The sequence below is a fragment of the Labrus bergylta genome, chromosome 18, assembly GCF_963930695.1.
Source record: "Labrus bergylta chromosome 18, fLabBer1.1, whole genome shotgun sequence".
NCBI classification, from domain to species: domain Eukaryota; kingdom Metazoa; phylum Chordata; class Actinopteri; order Labriformes; family Labridae; genus Labrus; species Labrus bergylta.
Window position 1 is genome coordinate 15,701,364 of NC_089212.1, and position 20,290 is coordinate 15,721,653.

Here is a 20,290-nt window from a genome sequence, read left to right on the forward strand (position 1 = left end):
GTTTCTTGTCCTCTCCTGGAGGAAACAATCAGCCTGCATCAGTCATGTAAACTACTGAAGTATTGTTCTGTAAGAAGTAGGCTACAAGTAGGCACTGAGCATGCCAAAAAAGTCACCGTTGCTCCTCATGTTATATTAAAAAAGGAAAATTTCTAAAGTGATTAAGGCAAAGCATAAAAGCATTATTTATTATATATTTAAAACTTGTCCATCATTAAAAAAAACATTTAAATAACCTTTTTTTTTTAACCATTTTTTTTGTTTTCATACCATAATCACCTTATTTTTTATTTGTTAATTATATAGTTTGGGAGAAAAATCCCATATTTAACCCAATTGTTAGCCCAACATGATAAAATCACAGATGTTAAACCCTGTTCTTCCACTGGTTCACCGTAAGTCCCTCTGCAGCTCCAGGTAACCCTGCTAAACCAATCCCAACTCCAGAAAGAGTAATTGACAGCGTGGCCCCGCCCTCCTATCCACCTGTAATCCAATCCGCTGCCCTGTCACAGGTAAAACCGGCCTCGATTTCATAGCATTGCCCCAAAAAAGCGAGAAAAGCCGACAAAACCCGTTCTCTCAGTAGGGGACACTTGTTTTGTCGCCGCGGCCCTCATCCAGCGTTAGCGGTGGAGTTTTCCTCAGTAAAGAAGAAGGATCGGATTTTCAGTACCAACTAGAAAGTCCAGTTCGACCGACCGAAATGTCACAGGAGCATGACAAGTAAGTTGCCCTGACTATCCTCTTTGAGCCTGCACACCGGGCATGTTGACTCTTTCAGCGTGAAATATTTACTCTGAATTTTACTTTGGGATTTTTAAACTCTTTTTGCACTTTTCTTCTGAGTTACTGGTACACGCGGATTTAAAAGGCAGAGGTCAAACGGTGGTCCACATCTGACCTGCAACTGTTGCATGTTTTGACATTTGTGTAGCATTTAGGACAACATTTGTTTTTAGGATTAAGTAGCGCTGCCAAGTGGGAAAGTGATAACATCTTCTCATAGTTTCCCATGGTCGTAACTCCGCTCGTTTCACCTGTCATGTTCAAGCCCGTACAGGTGGATCTCCCACCTGTCGTGCGAGCACAGGCGCCTGTTAGAATAAAAACCGTCCCGTGATATCGTTGGGCGGTTTAGTGTTTGATTTTGCTCTAAGCTCCAACAGTTCTGTGGACAGGCATAATGATGTTTGTTCAGGAATAAACAAGGAGCTCAGCAGGGAGCTGTCAGCTACAAAAACAAGTCTGTCTCAGATGGTAGTTTTGTACCCATGTCAGAGATTAGATCAACAGCAGTTCCTCTAGGAAATAAGTTCAGAAATGTTTTAATATTTCAGGTTTAATTCTCAGAATTTTTAATGTGTGTTTTGGGGGAAAACGACATGGAGAATTTGTAAAAGAGTGAAATTGAACACCCTGTAGGCGTTGGCCCGACTACATACACAGACATTGTAAGCAAGCACAGGGCTATATGAGGTGATACTTTTACTCGCTATATTGTCAAATATTCTGTGACAGAAGAAAAGACTACATGGACTTTTCTTCTAAAATTTCGGACAGAAAAAAAAACGTGTTTTTAAAATAATAATAATAATAATAATAATTCCCCCTACACTAAAAATGAAACGTCTGCCAAATAATGCTGCATTACTGCTGTCGTTTCTGAACTGTTAAAATCCCCTATCCCCTATTCCCTACCTGACAAAACACACTTTTCTTTTAAACTAATGGATAAACTTTCCCTCGAGTTTTATCACAAGTAAATAATGGATCTTATCAGGTTGCCTTTTTGTGAATAGCACAATTAGATATAGGATTACTAATTATAACTTTGCTTTGACCATTCAGGGGACAAGAAGCTGTTTTTGTTGTAGATACGTGGAAACTTAACCAGACCGTTAACACTTAATCATAATTACTTCATTACTTCATTGTCTGCAAAAACAATCCTCTACAGATAGATTCGGTCGTAGCATGATTAAAGACATGGCATATGAGGTGTAAAGTTTGACAAGGAAAGCTAATGATTAAGATGTAAGATCTTGACTAATGACTCGTCTTTGCTCTTGTCTTTAGGCTTAACACGTCTATGTAAATATAACTGAGCAAATATTAACATTTTCTGTAAATAGGCATGTGAACTGTTGAAATGTTCTGTATGCCCTTACATTTGGAACCTGAATGCATTTGCTTTTCAATTATGAGCCCAATGAGCTGAAATGAACCCTTTTAGATCATTACAAGCAGCTAGTACTGAATACATCAGTATGTATTCTTATTGGTCCAAGTTTCTCCTCTTTAAATGCAAATGTCTCACAAGACCTAAGAGGAAGTAAAGTACAAAGGAGGTCAACTGCTTAAACTTATTTTCCGCAATCGTGCTGCCATACAAAAACAGTACCTGTATAATTGCAGGAATGCAGCCGGGTCAGTCGCGTCACTAGCGGTCACCTTCTCAGCCAATCAGAGAGCTCCGTACTGGAGTCGTCTGTCTGGACGAGCCTGTAGAGCATCTTTCTCTCGAGAGACGCCACGGTGGTTCGATGGCTGAGATTTGTTGCACAATCGTTGAAAAGCTTGAACAACTGGTCTCGCAGATAAAGAACATCTATGTGGTTCATCCCTCTTATAACCTGTTTGTCTGTTTTGAACGACGCTGTGATTTCAGTACGAAGCCAGTGAGGAGAATCAATCTCAGAGTAATTACACCTAGAGTCTGCTCTTTCAAACGTGCATAGTGTCCACGCACGCTACATTTTGCATGGTCGTCTAAGTGGTAAAAAGTATCAAATGCCATCCTATTTGCAGACTTTCTCATTAAAAACCAGCATTGACGTCTCATTGAATAAACACTATAAGAGAATATGAAACACTGAACTTCGAAACTTCTTTTCATCGCAGCAAGCGTGCGGTCCTGGTTCTCCAGAATGAGCCGGGGTATGGTGGCCAGCGTCGCTCCTTTACCACAGAAGATGAAGCCTGGAAATCATTCCTGGAGAACCCCCTGACAGCAGCCACCAAGGCCATGATGAGCATCAATGGAGATGAGGACAGTGCAGCAGCTCTTGGCCTGCTCTATGACTACTATAAGGTAACAGAATAACATTAGATCTAACTTTTTTTAACGATGCAGGAAAAACGTTCTCCTACTTGTTTGAGCTCTTGCGTCATAACTCAAAAACCGAGAATTTTATGTGAAGGAATAAGTCACCAAGAGCTTCAGTATGATCATTCCAAGCACTGACATTAAGAAACACCTGTTAGGCAGAGCGTATGTCATGTAACTGATCCGATGGCTGGTATAGACAGCAGGATGACCCGGGTTGTTGGATGTGATGTGGTCAGATGCTGAGCGGCTGTGTTTACCCTCACATACAGGTGCCCAGGGAGAAAAGAACAATAGCCCAGAGCAAGCCAGAAACCCTGGTCTGTGATGTGGATCCAAACAAAAGGTAAGAGACAGCGACTCACATAATAATACCCCCCTTAATAAAGCAGGCGGGAATCACAGCGTGAAGGGAATGGAGGGATTCCAAGACTGTCACTTTCTTTTTGTGAGATCATTTGATAAAATGATGGAGCTGAGTGCAACACATTTTTGCTGAGCTCTATATAAAGTGTACACATGTTTAGTGGAGGAGTACCTTGTTCCTGCCACAAGATAAAAAAAAACAAAACATTGCTTTTCACCTGAGTGTAACTGACTTGAGTTAAAGTTATAACACAAGGTCATGCTGACTTGATTTAATCTATAAATATCTATATCTATATATCTATATCTCACTGAGATCACACACAAGAGTGACAACCAAGTGATCCAAATATTTGATAAAAACACAAAAGTGTCAGATAAAGCTTGAAAGCTGTTAAAAATAAGTTGCTTTTTACTCAAATCAAACATCAATTTCTATGTATTGAATTGATTTAAGCTTCTAATGCATGGCTACATGTGCTTTTCTTTCTTTTTGAAGGCACCAGATCCAGGTGGGACACCCCATATCTCCCCTCCAGGAGGTGGGTATGGAGAGCAGGATCCAGGTCCTCAAGGGGCCCTTTAATATCCTCCAGCTGGCCCAGGACAAGAGGAGCCAATTCCCCTCACCAGGTCTGTCCACATTCAGACACGTAAAGAGACATGAGCAGCTTAAAAAACAGAAAATCTGATTGTCAGTTCGCTGATTTTGCTCTTTCAGACACAACCGTCACAGTTTCCATCGCCGCCGTGCCAAACTACCCACCTGTAAAGACGGAGGTGCCCAGCCATGGCTTCTCAGTCACCATACCCAACAATTGCACCGAAACCAACAGCCACGTGGGCGTCTTTGACCGTCAGCTGGCCCACAACACCATCCAGTTCAGTCCCAGCACCCAGTCCCGCACACCCCCCGACTCCACCTTCTCCGAAAGTTATAAGGACGGTTCCCAGGAGGTGTGTGTTTCGATCCCCCTCTTTCTAAACCCTGTTAATACTCTCCCGCCAATGCAACCCCCCCTTCCTGCTTCTTTTTCCTCCTCTCCTCTCTCAGATCTCTCCCATCAGACAATAGGATATTCACCCGATCCCATGGAGCCAGTGGTGGGCTCAGCCTTCCCCTGGTTTTATTTGAACATGCCAAAATAGCGGCCAGTGTGTTATTATGCTATTGTCTCAGCAACACAATAAAGTGCTGTACTTTTCTCCTACAATAGCCAAGGCCCTTTCTCTCTGCTCTTTCTCTATTTTACCTGGAGGGGATTTACTTCAGTAAAGAGTAACCCAACAAAAACCCCTGTACAGGAGGGAGTGGGGAGGGGGGTGGAAACCTTTTAAATAATAGAAACTGAGATCAAGCTGAATAATGTAAATGAAATCTACAGAAATGTATAAAGTGGTAGACAATCCCTAGTAATAAACATAGATATTTATATATATATACATATTCCCCTGTTGAATGTAGGAATAATCTGTTGTCTTGTCTTTTCTTTATCTGTATCCTTTGTGTGCTGCAGGTGTTTTCCTTCCCAGGGGATCTCCAGTTACGTATGGCCTCCCTGACGCCCGAAGAGTATCCTCATTTTGACAACGTGCCGGGGTAAGTTGCACTGCTGCCGGCCCACCGCCTAGCTTCCACTGCCATTCAGCTTTTGACACATCTCTGCAGAATGGCCTCATTCATTGTGGTCACAGGGGAGACGTCAGACTTCCCTGTGTGTGTGAAAGACAAGACTCTACATACATGGGCATTATCTGACAACATGCTGATTTTAAGTCTAGATCTATTTGTAGCCATGAAACGAAGTGTGCCACATTATGCTTGAGCATATCATTTTTAGCGTATTCTTAAAAGTAAAGAGGGCGTGTGCTTTCCAGACCCTCACTGATAGGAGAGGAGTCTTATAATTGAAGGATCTACCTCTCATACTAATTTTAGACCCTAGGCATCACAAGCCGGCCTGGATTCTGGAGGCACAATGGTCAAGAGGCGAGTTCGATGTTTATTTCTCTTGTGTTTTAGGAATAATTTTGAATACACACTGGAGGCATCCAAGTCTCTGCGTCAGAAGACAGGTGACGGCACGATGACGTACCTCAACAAGGGCCAGTTTTATCCGATCACACTCAGAGAGGCCGACAACAAAGACATCCAGCAGCCCATCACCAAAGTCAGGGTAAGAAAGAGACGTAGAAATAAACCTGGAACAAGTCACAACTTAGATGTTATGATGATATTAAGCATTCGATTTGTGTCAGTCATCCAACGTTGTCTTCGTTGATGTTGATTTTTAATGTCCAGAGTGTAGTGATGGTGGTGTTTGGAGAGGAGAAGTGCAGAGACGATCAGCTGAAACACTGGAAGTACTGGCACTCCAGACAGCACACGGCCAAGCAGAGGTGTCTGGACATCGGTAAGAAGTCTTTTTATTCAGATAAAAAAATATGTTCTAAAATATTCACTTGTTGGCAAATAAAGAGTCTGCATTTAAGCTTCCTGAGAACAAGGGTAAAATAAACATTAAATGTGAAGTCTGACACACTGCTGGTTTGTCACGATTCAGCATTAGTATTATAGATTGCAAAGTTGTTTTCTCTGAAGTCTGCTCTTATAATCCTCACTGATCTGAAGCTTAGCAGTAACTGACAGGAAACGGTGTGCTGTTCGGTTGAGCCAGTTAGGTTGGGTTTGTTAAGGGATTCATTCTACAGCCTTAAAAAAACCACCACAAGTCATATAATAAATGAACGTTTCTCGACCAAAGTGTTGATTTTATTGTGATTGCTTGACTGTCTGCTTTAGTCACTTTGCAGATAAAACGGGCATCTGACTCTTATTTTTTGTTACAGCGGACTACAAGGAGAGCTTCAACACCATCGGCAACATCGAGGAGATTTCCTATAATGCCATTTCCTTCACCTGGGACACCAACGAGGAGGCCAAAGTAAGACGATTAAAGACTAGCACATTAAAAAAAAAGACTAGTATAATGCTGGTGTTCAACTTAGAATAAGTTTAGGCACACAGGATTTCTGGCAATCCAAGATTTCCTTACAACATCTTTGTCTTGAACTTCAAGCATGGGCCTTGAACTTCTCACCTCTCCAACCAAATATAGACTGCTACTCTTTTTTTTAAAGAGGTTCTTAGTGGTTTCTTCCACTCCAGAATTAAGGTTTCACGTGTAGTCACTCCTTTGACAGGGATTATCGGCCACTTTGTTGCTTCAAAACGGGCGTTAAAGAAAATGACGGCTTAAATACAAGGTTGGGGACCCTGTCACCACCTCCTGTGTGTTTAGTCTTGTTGCATGGAGACATGCACACACACACACACACACACATTTGTGTTTGTGCTTCCTGCTTGGTGCATATACATTCTTGACTTGGCCAACCTGCCTGTAACCCCTTATTGTGATGCTGCGTGTTAAAGTATTTCTGCACGACGAACAGCAACAGCAAAGAATGCAGGAATGAGGAAAGTCTTGGGGGGGGGGGGGGGGGATGACTGGATTGGGCAGTTTAGAAATAAAATCCAGTTGAACAGGTAGGAGAGGTGCCACAGAAAAGGAACTCCTGTCCTTTCCTCCGCTCATAACTTCACAACATGGTTCCACAGCTCGTCTCTACGGCGTTTTGGTCTCTATAAGCTACACTTAACATAAATAAAGTCACATGATTTAACCGCTGTCACACAGACCAGGATGTTGAGTCTAACTGTCTCATGACTCCAGGCCGTAGGATGTTCATCCTTGTGTGTGTGTTCATTACTTCAGTGTGTGTGTTTTGGAAGCACCGCCCTGCCACTTTGTTTGACTATCTCATCATGACGAGTGATCTCATCAATCTCTTGAAGAAATGTGTGTGCGTGTGTGTTTGTGGGAGGATTGCCCCCAGGGTCATTGCAGCTTATATGTTTTTTTGCAGTGTTTGCTATAAACATTCCCCACCTTCTGTTTGCTGGCTCTGGGGCAATTTTGTTGTGTTGTTAAACCGAAAAAAAAAACCACAACAAACTTTTAATTACTTTAGCTCTCTCCACCAGAGCCGTTACGACTAGTAATTATCTTCACATTATCCATGTTTGTCCCTCTGCATGATATCATATAAAGCTTTAAGTTTGCAAATATATTATTTAACTTAAAACATTTAAAAACATAAACAGCATAGAAATGTAAGAAATCAGGCTAACATGCAATCGTTTTCCATTTGTATTTAATCAAATGGAAATGGCTTATGAATGATCTATGCCACTAATAAATCACTTTACTTCAATTCCATTTTAAAGCTTGATAATATGAAATGAAGAGACAGAAGATGGGGGGCATTAAGTTTAAGTGATGCTTTAAATACATTCACACAGATATTTTTTTTATTTGTCTTTTAATGTTAAAAATAACCTCAATGATATATGCTGCTTATCCCTTCCATTTTCCCTTTTATATAGTTGTTTGAAAGTGTTTTTTTTGTTGTCACAATGACAACGTTTTCAACACGAGCAGTGGGAGGAAAAAGGAGCATCACCACTTAAGAATCAATATGAGCCTGTGATTACTGAAGTCTACCAATAGAGGGCCGTACAGAACACTTCAGAAACACAAGAAGCTGGAAGAAAAGGGAGCATTTCCACATTAGAATAAATAGGAGACAGTAATTATTGAAGTCTACCAGTAGAGGGAAGCACAGAAGATTTAATACAGCCCGAGCAAACTGTAAGGCTGCAGAAAAGCCATCAGTGAGTCAAAAAGATACTGATGTAAAAAATGTATGATTTAGAGGCAGACAGCAAGTGTTCAGTTAACACTATTGTTTAGTTTATCTTTCATCAACAAACTATTAGATGCTTTATATTTATATATAATTTCTCCAGCTTTGTACAGGTCTTTTGTTTTCTCTTAATCTCATCTTCCCTCCTTCTTTTCTCTCTGCAGATCTTCATCTCTGTCAACTGTCTGAGCACGGACTTCTCCTCACAGAAAGGAGTGAAGGGTCTTCCTCTGAACCTGCAGATCGACACCTACAGCTACAACAACCGCAGCAACAAGCCCATCCACCGCGCCTACTGCCAGATCAAAGTCTTCTGTGACAAGGGGGCCGAGAGGAAGATCAGGGATGAGGAGAGGAAGCAGTCCCGCAGGAAAGGCAAGGTTGCTGAGCTGAATCCTGGTCTGGCCTGTGAGTCAATCAAATCCAAGAGTTTATGTGCATTCATGTTTTGTAGGGGTATAAATCCCAAGGTTCTGCATGATGCATTATTATATCAGTTTTTTGGAACACTGTACGATACTTGAGGACAAAATATCTGTCGCGAAGCAAGCTTGTAATCAATTAAATATATGTTATCAATATGAGAACAAATCATTTACCTGCTCAATAAAAGCTTGCATTTCTACCAATAACATACAACAAAACACAACTAATAGGCCTATAGGACTTCCAGAATAAATTCCAGAACAATCCTGCTTGGATGGAAACACCAACACAGACAAGCCCCTGTTAGTCTTTTCATATATGGGTGCATTATAAAATTATAGAGATGTATTTTACACCCTTTTTCAAAACCGGTACACGTCATCAGAAAATTACAAAAAGGAACTAATATCAGAAGTTTGGACATGGCTGCACTAAAAACCCCAACTCTTTCTTGCCTCCGATAACTTCTATCAGAGTCTAAGATCATATTTATGGCTTAAAGCTGCACTTATAATACGTTATTCATCTGTGTAGCGTGAAAGTGAATGTCCTTTGAGTCCAGTTTTAGCTTGCTCTTGCTTCTAGTTGAGGCTAATTGTTTTGCTTCTATTTTATCCACAACTCGACCATTTTGTTTCAACCTCATCACACTTTTTAACCTCAACCTTTTACAAAGCACAGTAATGAATGTTTTCTCCAAAAAATAAAGCTGATAGACCAACTGTAAGCTAGCTGCGTCAACAAGCTGGGGACAACAAAATGAGCAACTAGCTAGTGGGAAAGATGTAGCATTTAGCAGCTAATGGGACAGATATTTCCCAGAAGAGTTGCTGGAAACAAAACACAAATAGAGAAAATATTGTAGTTATATATACCATGGTGCCAAAACATGACTCTTGATAACTGCTCATGTCATTCAGTGTTTTTGTTTTTTTTTGCTAACAGGTTTGCTGTGGCAACATTATGTTATTATTATAGCCTGTTGCACTGCCCTAAAGAGCCCCTAAAGATCTAACAATGCAGACTTCAGATGACTGTGTAATTAAATTGCTTCTGTTCTGTTCTGTTCTTTTTTTTTTTTCCTCTCAGTTGTAGATGTCAAAGTGCCCCTCCTGCAGAAGCGCAATGACGTGACCATCTTCAAGATGATGACTGACTTTGAGACCCAGCCGGTCCTTTTCATTCCTGACATTCACTTTTCTACCTTCCAGCGCCATGTGAGTGTTGACATACAACTCTTAACAACACTAGTCCAGTATTTAATCTCTTGTGTCATTTTGACCATGAACATTTATCATGCTACGCCTTGGCATCTTAGTTGGCCAATAAACCAATTTAATTTTTCTGATTCCATTACTCATCAGCCAGCTGGGTCGAGGTGACCCGTGTGCTTGCACATTGGCAGGAACAGTCAGTTCTGGTTTCCTGCTCTGATACGAGTCCCACATACTCATGGCTCTATTTCAGACTGTTTACTCACAGGATGAATCATTTACCAGCGACTGAAAGTGGTAGATTAGACAATATTATATGAATGTGTCCGTATTAAATAACGGGTAGATTTTGAGATTAGATGACTGCAGATTTGCTAATGTACAGATGCTGGAACTTTTTTAATTTGTCAGGTTTTATATGTTTTATCAGTGCTGAAGCCTACCTCTGTGTTACTGGACTCTGAGCTTTCTCAAATTAGTACAAACACATCACATTACACTTACAGGGTTGTGCGTACATGTGTTCTCACATGCAGCATTTGTATTTTGAGGAATTTCAGGCATTTTTCATGTTTTCTATGAATGGATCTATGAGAGGTTTTATTTATAGCGCATGGGATTTTTCTATCCATTCAGAAATGTGTGTACTTTTAAACCTTTAGCTCCCCCTGCTGGTGATATTATGAAAAGTCCCTGCAATAAAAAGTATCTTATCTCCCTATCTCTCGCTTTGAGTAAGTTTACTTTGTGCTCAGAAAGGCGGAGGGAGGGACAGGAGGTTATTTTTGGTGTTCCCGATGACATTGAACCTGGCGGAGCCGCTATCAGTTTCTGATAAACTCTCGGTCTTCTTGGTTCCCTCTCAGAATAGACTTCTATTTACAGCAACAACAGCAATCAATATAGTCCCAGGGCAGCAAGATCAAATAATCAAATAATGTAAACATAAGTTTGATTTATCTCGTTCATTATTAAACAGAATGATTTTGCCAAAGGGGACTTTTTTATTGATTTTCTAATGCTGTTTTTTTTTTTTCTTTCTTCACATCATGTGCAACACTTTGACTCTGTGTTTGAGGACAGCATTAGAAATAAAGCTGCTCTGCCTTGTGTAAACCAAGGGTGTTGTAATAAATCTAATTTACAAAGCTGCAGAGTTAAAAGAAAGAGAGGAAAAATATGTCAACATGAAAAACCTTTTGGTGTAGTTGTTGACTTTTTCTGTGACCTGATTTGCAAATTTGGCTGCAAACATGCAAACTTCGACCTGCATTATTTACAAAGTCAAACATGTCTAACTTTTGTATTTTCATGGCAAACTTTACATTCAAATCAAGTGCATTTTAATCTTGGTTATTTGCCATGAAATTGCTTGCAGATCTTACCTCTGACTTGATCTTAAATTGGTTGTTTAAACTTTTCTCTGCAATAAAAGTTCATTTCTCCTTTCTGTTTCTCTTGCAGGCTTACTCGACAGAAGATGGAGAGGACAGGTGAGTTCATGGAAGTCCTGATTTTACACTTGCTCCTTTCAGACTGATAGCTTTGAACCGAGACAACCTTTAGGTCCTTCCCAGTAAAAGGCATAAAGAGATGCATATGTTTCTAGGAAATGGCTGGGGCCTGTATGTGTATGTGAATGTGTGTGTGCTCTGGCTATTTTTTATGGCCTGTTAGCTGGTTGCTCACGCCATTCAAGCAATGATTTGTGTTTGTGTTACAGCTCGGGCATGAAGAGATTACCCTTCAGTGAGGAAGAGTTTGGTTCGCCCCCTAACAAGATGGCAAGAGCGGAGGAACCAAAGAAAGGTAAAACATGTGTGTCTGTGTTTTTGAGTGTGTTGTTGTTGTTGTTCTTCTTCTTCTTGTAGTGCATTAATTAGACTGTTCATGAGCTGATCAGTCAGGGGTCAGCATGTTAAAGGGTGAGCTCACGCATGTGTGTGTGTTTGCTGTGATCCCCCCACCCCCTGAGGACAACTGGCACACACACACACACACACACACACACACACACACACACACACACACACACACACACACACACACACACACACTCTCTGGGCCATGTGATCATTCCAGTTCTTTCAAAACACATACACGTGCCAAAGGCCTTGACTGACCCAACAAAATACCACTGATCGCGACGTGCACACATGCAAACAAGACTTTGCCCTTTACCCTACAAACTAAACTATGTGAAGAGAAGCTTTAAGGTGTGTTATAGCTTGAAATGGAGGTTTTAGACACATGTGCCTTACCTTGATCTTTTAAAAAGCCCGTCTCACACGGAATCTGCATGAATACACGTGCATATATTCTGTATTGTCGAAGAGTCAATCCAGATCTTGCAAGATAACATTTTTCCTGCAGGTTTTTAGTCTGGAAACCAATCCGTAGAAAACCAATTGAACCTGATTGTATGCACGCTGAACCAATCAGTGAAACACGGCAAGGATTCAATAGCTTGTAAGAAAAAATCAAAGGGTCATGGAACACACCTGTTATAAGGGACAAAACGGATCTGCTATACATTTTGTTTTTGTACAGCTCATTAGGCCTAGCTTATTCAGTCCTTTAACTGCTCACAACACATGTCAAAGCCTTCTATTTTGAGGGGTCACAAGCAACAACAATAAAGGTGAAATATCAAATTCTGAATCTGAAACGAAGCATGATTCAGCAAAACAAAGTTTGGCCCTATTGGTCAACTGAAATCAGCTAAGGTTTAGGTGAAGTTGTATAATCTTTCCACCACAGCTGACGTGATTTTCCATTTAGAAAATGAGCCCTTAGGTTGACGGTTAGGATGTAATCACGCTGACGTCTCGTTGAAGGAGAGAATTGCCAATCATGCATCGATCAGCGTCCTTTGAATGACGTCCGTCTTAAATATAGTCTTCCATTGCAGCTCAACAACACAATGAGCAAAGCAAAAATGTGGCCTATATCTGCAGCAGCATTATGAAACCACACATAGTCACTACACTGTTTCAGTTCTTTCTCATTTAGTTTTGCTCCATAAACAGATGTCATTCAGACTAGTGGAATCTCCTGTGCACGTAAATACTTCTTTAAAAAGACACTTAGATGTGTAGAAACAGTATTCGTTATATTTAGAGGCCCGGAATATCACAAGTTCTTGCAGCAGGTTGGAAAACAACAGAATCTATTTAGAGCATAGTCTATTTAAGTGTTGTGAATGAGAGGTGTGCCTGTCCTTCTGTATGTGCATGTCTCTGTCTTTACTACCATGTACGACGTGTGTGCTTTCTAGGTGTGCTTTGTTTTGTAGCAGTGCCACTCGTTTGGCCCTGGATGAATGCCCATTCAGTCCTCTAGGGGGAATTTTAAGTGGTGTGCATTGTTGCATATCATGCCTACAAATTTACTGATGGATTAAAGATACATGTGTTAGTATGTGTTGGAGCTTTGCCACTTTAAAATCCAGAATGGAAACAAAGTGAAGCCTCCAATCCTTAAACCCACACAGATGACCAAAAACCAGTTTGACGCAAATACACGCTTAACGCCTGCCAGTGGCTTTTTTCTGAGGCCAGATTAGGGTTGTTTTTTTTTGGGGGGGTCTTATCCATGAACATACATGCTCTGCTTTGACGCTGTCTTGTCTTCTTTATTTTATTTTTTTCACCACACAGTCCTTTTGTACGTGCGCAAAGAGACGGAGGAGGTGTTCGATGCACTCATGCTGAAGAATCCCACGCTGAAAGGCCTGGTGGAAGCTGTAAGTTGTCCTCGCTTAATTACAACTTGTACAGTACATTTTCTGTTCCATATTGGTCGCTCAGCTGTCCACACTGCAGCTTTAGAGCTAGGGTTTTCTGTGTTCCAGAAATAAAATGTAGGAATGATACGGAGGGGAAGTAAGATCAAAAATTGGACTGGGGGGGAAAAGGGTCAGAGGGGAATAATAAAGTAAAAAAAAAGGGGGGCCGATAGGGCTAATTGACTGGAGGGATGCAGTATGACTTATTGTTTGTTATTTATGATTTTATGTATGTTTTAACTATAAACAATTTTTCATTTTGTTTTTTTTTCTTCACCAGATTGCAGAGAAGTATGAATTACCTTTGGACAAGGTTGGAAAAGTCTACAAGAAGTGCAAGAAAGGGTGAGTCAGTAAAACACTCCTACACTACTTCAGGTCACCTCAGACAGCCCTCCTTCACAGTAATTACCCACAGAAACATTCGCCCGCTTCAAATCTTCTAACATGTTTTTCAAAGATATTACTTCAGATATTGGTAACTAAATGGAAACAAGGGACCCAAATAGTTGCTTCTGTTATCCTCAGTAGCCAAATCATGAGCTGTAGGAAAAGAGTCGTTTATCTTTGATTGACATCACCATAATTAGTTTATTGATAATAAATAATTTTGCACGGCCTCCAGATAGCCTGAGAGGTTAAACTGCGTGCCCCATGTGCAGAGACAAGAGTCCTTGAAGTGGTTGGGCCATGCTATACTGACCCTCAGATTTTACCACATGTCCTTCTCCACTCTCTCATACTGGTTGCCCCCTCTTTGTTATGTCACGAGCCCCATGCGCAGAGGCCATAGTCCTCGTTGCAAGCGGTCATGGGTTCAAATCCAACCTCGGCTCTTTGCTGCATGTCGTCCCCGTCTCTCTTAATAACCTTTCCTGTATCTCTATGGATGTCCTATCTAATAAGGGAAAAAGGCCTATAAATAAATAATTTCCAAAGATTTATTTAGGGATATTAACTTTTTTTAAGAGGACAGTGGATAGAAAAACAGACAAAGCACAAAGGTAAGTTATGGTAGTTATGGAGCATCAACAGTAGAGTTAATGAGCTGCACCAAGCGCTTATTAACACTTATTAAGTATTAATGTGCAGGAAAGGACCTGCTACTCGGACTTGATCCGAGCCGCTAGCCTGGAGAATTATATTCTCCCTATATGGGGCACGACCTAACCACTAGGCCATCAGTGCCCCTGTCCTTATCTTTTTATGCTAAATAAGGCTAACCTTGTGCCAAAAATGTGAATATATTTACCCACCTGTTACACAATCTGTCCTGTGTGTGTTCTAACTAAACATATCTGAATGACTCAGGAATTAAGTATTTTTTTAATCTTAAATTTTTCGATGGGCTTCAATAAAAAGTCACTTACACAGATCATTTTTTACAACAGGATTCTGGTCCACATGGACGACAACATCATCAAACACTACTCCAACGAAGACACCTTCCAGATTACCATGGAGGAGCAGGGTGGCATGTACAAACTCACCCTCACAGAAATCTGATTGGACAGGAGGAGATGACATCACCCCGGAGCAGAGGGATGGAGGACGGATAAAAAAAGAGTAGTGGTTTACACGTCTAGCTGTGCAGTTAAACTCAAATCATGTTGTGTTTGTACCTTTTTTATATGTCAAACTGATGATACAACACAAAGTCCCACAAGAGGAATTTAAAAAGCCATAGCTCTTAAATTATCCTAAATGTTGATTAGATACAGGATGCAAGACATACAATTTGATTCATTTTGAAACCATCTTGCACCTCAGATATAAGTGCCTACTTTCGTACATTTTTGTGCAGAGCACATGTGTGCTGCTATACCTCAAGCTTTGCAAGCAGCAGTGTTTCTCTTTTTAAGAAAATCTCTGTAAGGGGAATGGGCTTGTCTTTCCCTACATAAAGCCATAGCACTGATGAATAAAATCTGTAAAGTTGGGTATTAAGTGCACAAACTGAAGACAGCTTATTGTTGATGGAGCCTCAGTGCTTCAGTGTATTAATACCAAACAACATGGCAGTATTTAGTGTGTCACACTTTCTTTAGCCTTCATACAGTTAGCCATAAATAATGAAACTGTTGTATTTTTTAGCATACGGTACATGTTTTTGTAAGTGTAATGATGTTTATTCTCTGATCAATTTAAATTAGGGCCTCTTTGTAAGTATTATGAAGTTAATAAATATATGGATAATAACGCTGAAAACACAGCTCCCCCTCACTGTAGAATAGATGTCTGGATGTTGATGAAAAATGTCAATAAAAGTTTAGTGCTGTCAACACGAGCTGCTCTGGAAGTGCAATATGATAGTAAAGTTCAGGAAAAAAAATCTCCTTTATTGCCATATTTTAAGTGTACAATACATTTGAACGATAATTTTGAATGGACATATTTTTGTAAATATCTGCTGACGAAAAGGATCGATGTGATCCCTTCTTTTGTATCTCAGTACTTAATGTGTATATATTTATTAAGACAAATGGATGTGGGTCACTGTCTGGTTTTTTATCATATATATCAATATTTCTTTTATTCTTATTAATATAATGTTTTTTATTTTATGAGAAGTCATTCTAACATTAAATGTCAAGGGATTTATGAACATGTTTTTAATGAATGTTTTCTTTTTGTAAAGGATTTGATGCACAAAGTGCCCAATAAAGCCTCTACTTCTTCACGTTCTGTCGTGCTGTTTAATCTATTTTATTTATTTTCAAACATAGTTTTGGAATTTGTAGTCCATAGATATTAGTTTTTTTAATTGAGCAAAATCGGGTCTGGCAGTGTTTGATTTGTAGAGCTGCAGCAGAGATTAACTGTGCGAGTGTTTTCCGTGTCTTTCCAAAGGAGCAGATGTCTGGGCATCAACCCCTCACCATGTGGACAGGAAACAGGCATGACAGGACAGCCTGGTGCAGGGAAGATGCTCCTACAGAAACAAGGGCACACACTTCTGCTACACCCTTTTTGAATGGTGTAGGCTCTTGTTTAAATTGCAATATATCACATTTTGGTTGTCTCTATAGGGAGAATAACACCAATCATTCATTATCCTAAGAGGATGAATACTCCTGACTAGTGTTGTGGTACTCCAAATCAGTCTTGAGACCACTTTTTGAAGGTCTTCATCTCAGAATCGAAAGCATTTTTACTCGATATGTATCAGTCTTAGACTGGGCGGACTCCAGATTTTAAATCAAGACCAGTAAAGATCACCACTGGCGGACTATTTTTCCACGTCATTACTGTGATTAGAAGGTAAACGCCCCTTTCTAAAAGAACAAATAACTTGTATTTAGATTTTATTCCCCCGGTTACATCTGCAACCTTCCCAGTGTTATGGTGATGGATGCCCCCTGCACACAAGATGTTGATCCTTCAGTGATATGTATGGTCTTGGTCTTGACTCAGTCTCAATCCCTAAATGTCTTGGTCTTGTCTCGGTCTCAAAGCACTCTGGTCTTGGGTGTGTCTTGGTCTCGGTTGGGGTGGTCTTGACTACAACACTACTCCTGACTACATACTCCTGTTTTTCCTAAATGTTCCTGTTATGTCTACATGAGATTTACGTTTGTGGCTTTGAGTGAAATGCTTAATAATTTTTACTAATGAAGGGCCATACGATTCATGTCTCCCTGAGGATTAACCATAATACCTTTTGTGAACCTTTAAATTTACGTCTGCCGCCATCATCAGGTCAAAAAAGGTAGTAATCTAAAAGTTTGTATTCAGATTCAGACCTGAATTCTCTCAAAGCTACAGACCTTATCGCGAGTCTCCGCTGTAGCTTTGTGATTTATACTGACTAGAAACAGTTGCGGCTATCATGCAAGCTACTCTAGCAGGTGAACATGGCATTGTGACAGTCATTGTGAGCATTTAAAATCAGCATGCTAACTTTACCATTAGCTCATAACACAACAACTATAGCGCCTACTTTCAGGAGATTTCTTTTGATAAAGATAGCATTTGATGGACATTTCAATAACTTATTTATGTTTGTTTCAGAAAAACAAGACTGATAAATCACATCCCTGTCACAAAGTATTTTCTAAAATGATAGTTATAGGAAGGCAAACACAGATGGACCATATATATAGTGCTTTTCTAGTCTTCCGACTACTCAAGGTGCTTTTACACTGCAGGTCACACCCACCCATTTACACCCTTTAACACACTGATGGTAGTGATCGTTATGTAGTATCATCAGAAGTAACTAATCCCACTACTGAGGCAGCGGGAGCAACTTGGGGTTAAGTGTCTTGCCCAAGGACACATCGGACATCTTGCCCAGCTGGGGATTGAATCCTTGACCTTCCGGTTGAGAGGCGATGACTCTACCAACTAAGCCACAGCTGCCCCCCAGTGACTGACGCCATCAGTCTGATAGATAACAGACTGGTACACGCAGCATCATAAAAGGTGAAACGCTCTGACTGGTCCTTCAGCAGGTTCAGGAAGGCCACACGACTCATTTAGTTATTATTTAACCAGCGGGCCAAGCCACTGAAGATTTGCTGCCCTGTTGTCCTTATGTGCGCGGCCATCTGCTCCGTCCTTCTTTTACTGTCTCTCTCATCCTGCTCCTTCTCCATGATGATACACTATGTCCTTGTTTAAACCCACACTGTCAACACGCAGCTCTTAGGTCCTCATATGGATGAGCTAAGGTGAGGTCAGGAAACTGGGCAGGATCTCAGCTCAGTCATATGGTGCCTCTTTTCTCCATGGTATTTTCTAAATAGTATATAAGGTGATATGAAACTCATATTTTGGTATGTAACATTAACAAATTGGAACCCAAGTGTTAATGATAAATCTATAGAATGTAATGCTCTGATCTTTTTTTGATAAGCTGTTTGCTTGTTAAACTCACTACCAACCCGCCCCCGTTGACCTTTTTTTGGCCGATTCGACATGTTGAATCTCTCTGATTGGCTGTTCGGAGTCGTCATTTCTCTCCAGCTCTCGTGTTAGGTGGGGGTTATTTCTGTATGAGATGGACAATGATGAAATGGTGAGACAGACTGTGGATCGTCTTAGATTTATTCAGCCATGGTCAGACAACACAGAAACACAACACACATGGCTGACAAAGTGCAGACCATCGCTGACCCATGCTGACCAAGATCTCACAATCATTGACAATCATTGGCAAAGTGGCCATCATGGGCAAAATGGCAAAATGGCAAAATGGCCAAGTGTCCAAGTGGCAAAGTCTTCATCACACAGTGTGGCTTATATTCTGCAAGAAGGTACAGCCCACAAATTCCTTTCCATTTGGGTACATCACTATAAAACAATAAAGATGACATGTCACTGATTTGTATACGTAACAGATGTAGACTCTCTGTTTCGCAAACAGTTGCTGACAACATATAGTTGGCTCCTATCCATTTATAGATCTGCTACTACTTAGGTGCTTCACCCATATAAGGTTACAGCTTCACAGACCCAAAAGTAGAATTACTGTGAGATGGTTGACACAATTTAAAGATATGTCCACAAAATTATCAAGATGAATGAATCCATGAAAATACGTACTAACATCTCGTCACAGGTTCAGGAAAGCCACTTGAGGATGGCGCTGTAGTATCCATGCTTTCACCCATTAGTGCGATTTCTTCTTATTTGTCGCCTCCCCCTCTTCTTTTCGTTTTCCACTAAAAGACAGAGGGCTGACAACACCAGTGCCATTTTCAACTTTTTATCAGACATTATTCTCGGTTAGTAGGCTTCCTATAATACGAGTGGTGCAACGTGCTACTGCTGCCCCCTCACTCATGCGCAGAACGTACGTGGTGGTTGGCCGTCGGCTGTAGTCTTTGCGGTGTGTTCTAATGCAACTTTTTGGCCAAGATGTGAGGCGATGCCACAGGCAGCCTTTGTCACTACTAGTTCTTTGCTGTCTACTTGGTGTCTAAGGGCCTTTACAAGACTACAAACCCTTTAGAATGCTCTTGTGTAAGAGACACACAAATTATTTTCCATGATAACAAGTACATTTCGTTTGTTTCCCCAAGATCTCGTGTTTATGTTTATTTGTTGTGCTAAATCAATTTAATGCTGGCATGTAGTACACCTACCTACTAATTCAGAGAAGAGGTTTTTTCACTGGGCTGATGAAATCACATCTTGAATACACTGACTTGTTTTCATTGTCAAATAGGGGGAAAAATGGTGACAGTCTTACACCAAAAGAAGTCATGAAACAAACATCTGTAATGGAATCGGCAATCGGTTAAATCGTTTTTTTCGAACTTCGACATCGGCATCAGCCTGATTTTCTCAATTGATGCATCTCTATGGTTTTCCCATTTTAGTAGTTTTCTTGAAATCTTGAGAAATTAACTGGTTGTCACACAAAAACTGTTGATGGTATCCATTGATAACAAAGATGAAGTCTAAATAAAATGTGTGGATGTGTCCGCTTTGCACTTTGGTGTGTAGAAATTAGACCTATATTCTACCCAATATCTCAGGCTGTGTCCGGCCACATACTATGCCATGTATTCATTCAGTTTCAGCACTGTTTTGTTTTTGTGGCAGTATCTTTTATTATTTCAAGAGATCTTCATGCTGTGTGTTGCTTTTTGTGGGTTTGGAAGTTTTGATAAG

The 20,290-nt window shown here is 40.5% G+C and overlaps 1 protein-coding gene across 2 annotated transcripts; it reads left to right on the plus strand.

Annotated features, from left to right (window-relative positions):
• The first annotated feature begins 543 nt into the window (after nt 1–543).
• On the plus strand, nt 544–16,349 carry grhl1 (grainyhead-like transcription factor 1). Of its 2 annotated transcripts, none has more exons than XM_065966626.1 (16): nt 544–726; nt 2,905–3,094; nt 3,382–3,455; nt 3,975–4,108; nt 4,197–4,432; nt 4,993–5,075; nt 5,499–5,652; nt 5,778–5,889; nt 6,326–6,420; nt 8,407–8,617; nt 9,758–9,885; nt 11,347–11,375; nt 11,606–11,691; nt 13,542–13,627; nt 13,950–14,014; nt 15,061–16,349. In XM_065966626.1, exons 1-16 carry the CDS (start codon nt 707–709, stop codon nt 15,173–15,175), a joined length of 1,818 nt encoding a protein of 605 aa, XP_065822698.1. In that variant the 5' UTR covers nt 544–706; the 3' UTR covers nt 15,176–16,349. The 2 variants fall into 2 exon arrangements, with proteins under 2 accessions (XP_065822698.1, XP_020496372.1); XM_020640716.3 differs by having other exon boundaries at nt 545–726; nt 8,407–8,650.
• Nucleotides 16,350–20,290: the final 3,941 nt, after the last annotated feature.

Bases quoted from the DNA above. Each gene is read 5' to 3' on its own strand.
- grhl1 (XM_020640716.3), top strand. From the start codon at position 707: ATGTCACAGGAGCATGACAA. The intron at 9,886-11,346 runs GTGAGTGTTGAC...TTTCTCTTGCAG, and splicing joins TTTCTACCTTCCAGCGCCAT to GCTTACTCGACAGAAGATGG. The intron at 14,015-15,060 runs GTGAGTCAGTAA...TTTTTACAACAG, and splicing joins TACAAGAAGTGCAAGAAAGG to GATTCTGGTCCACATGGACG.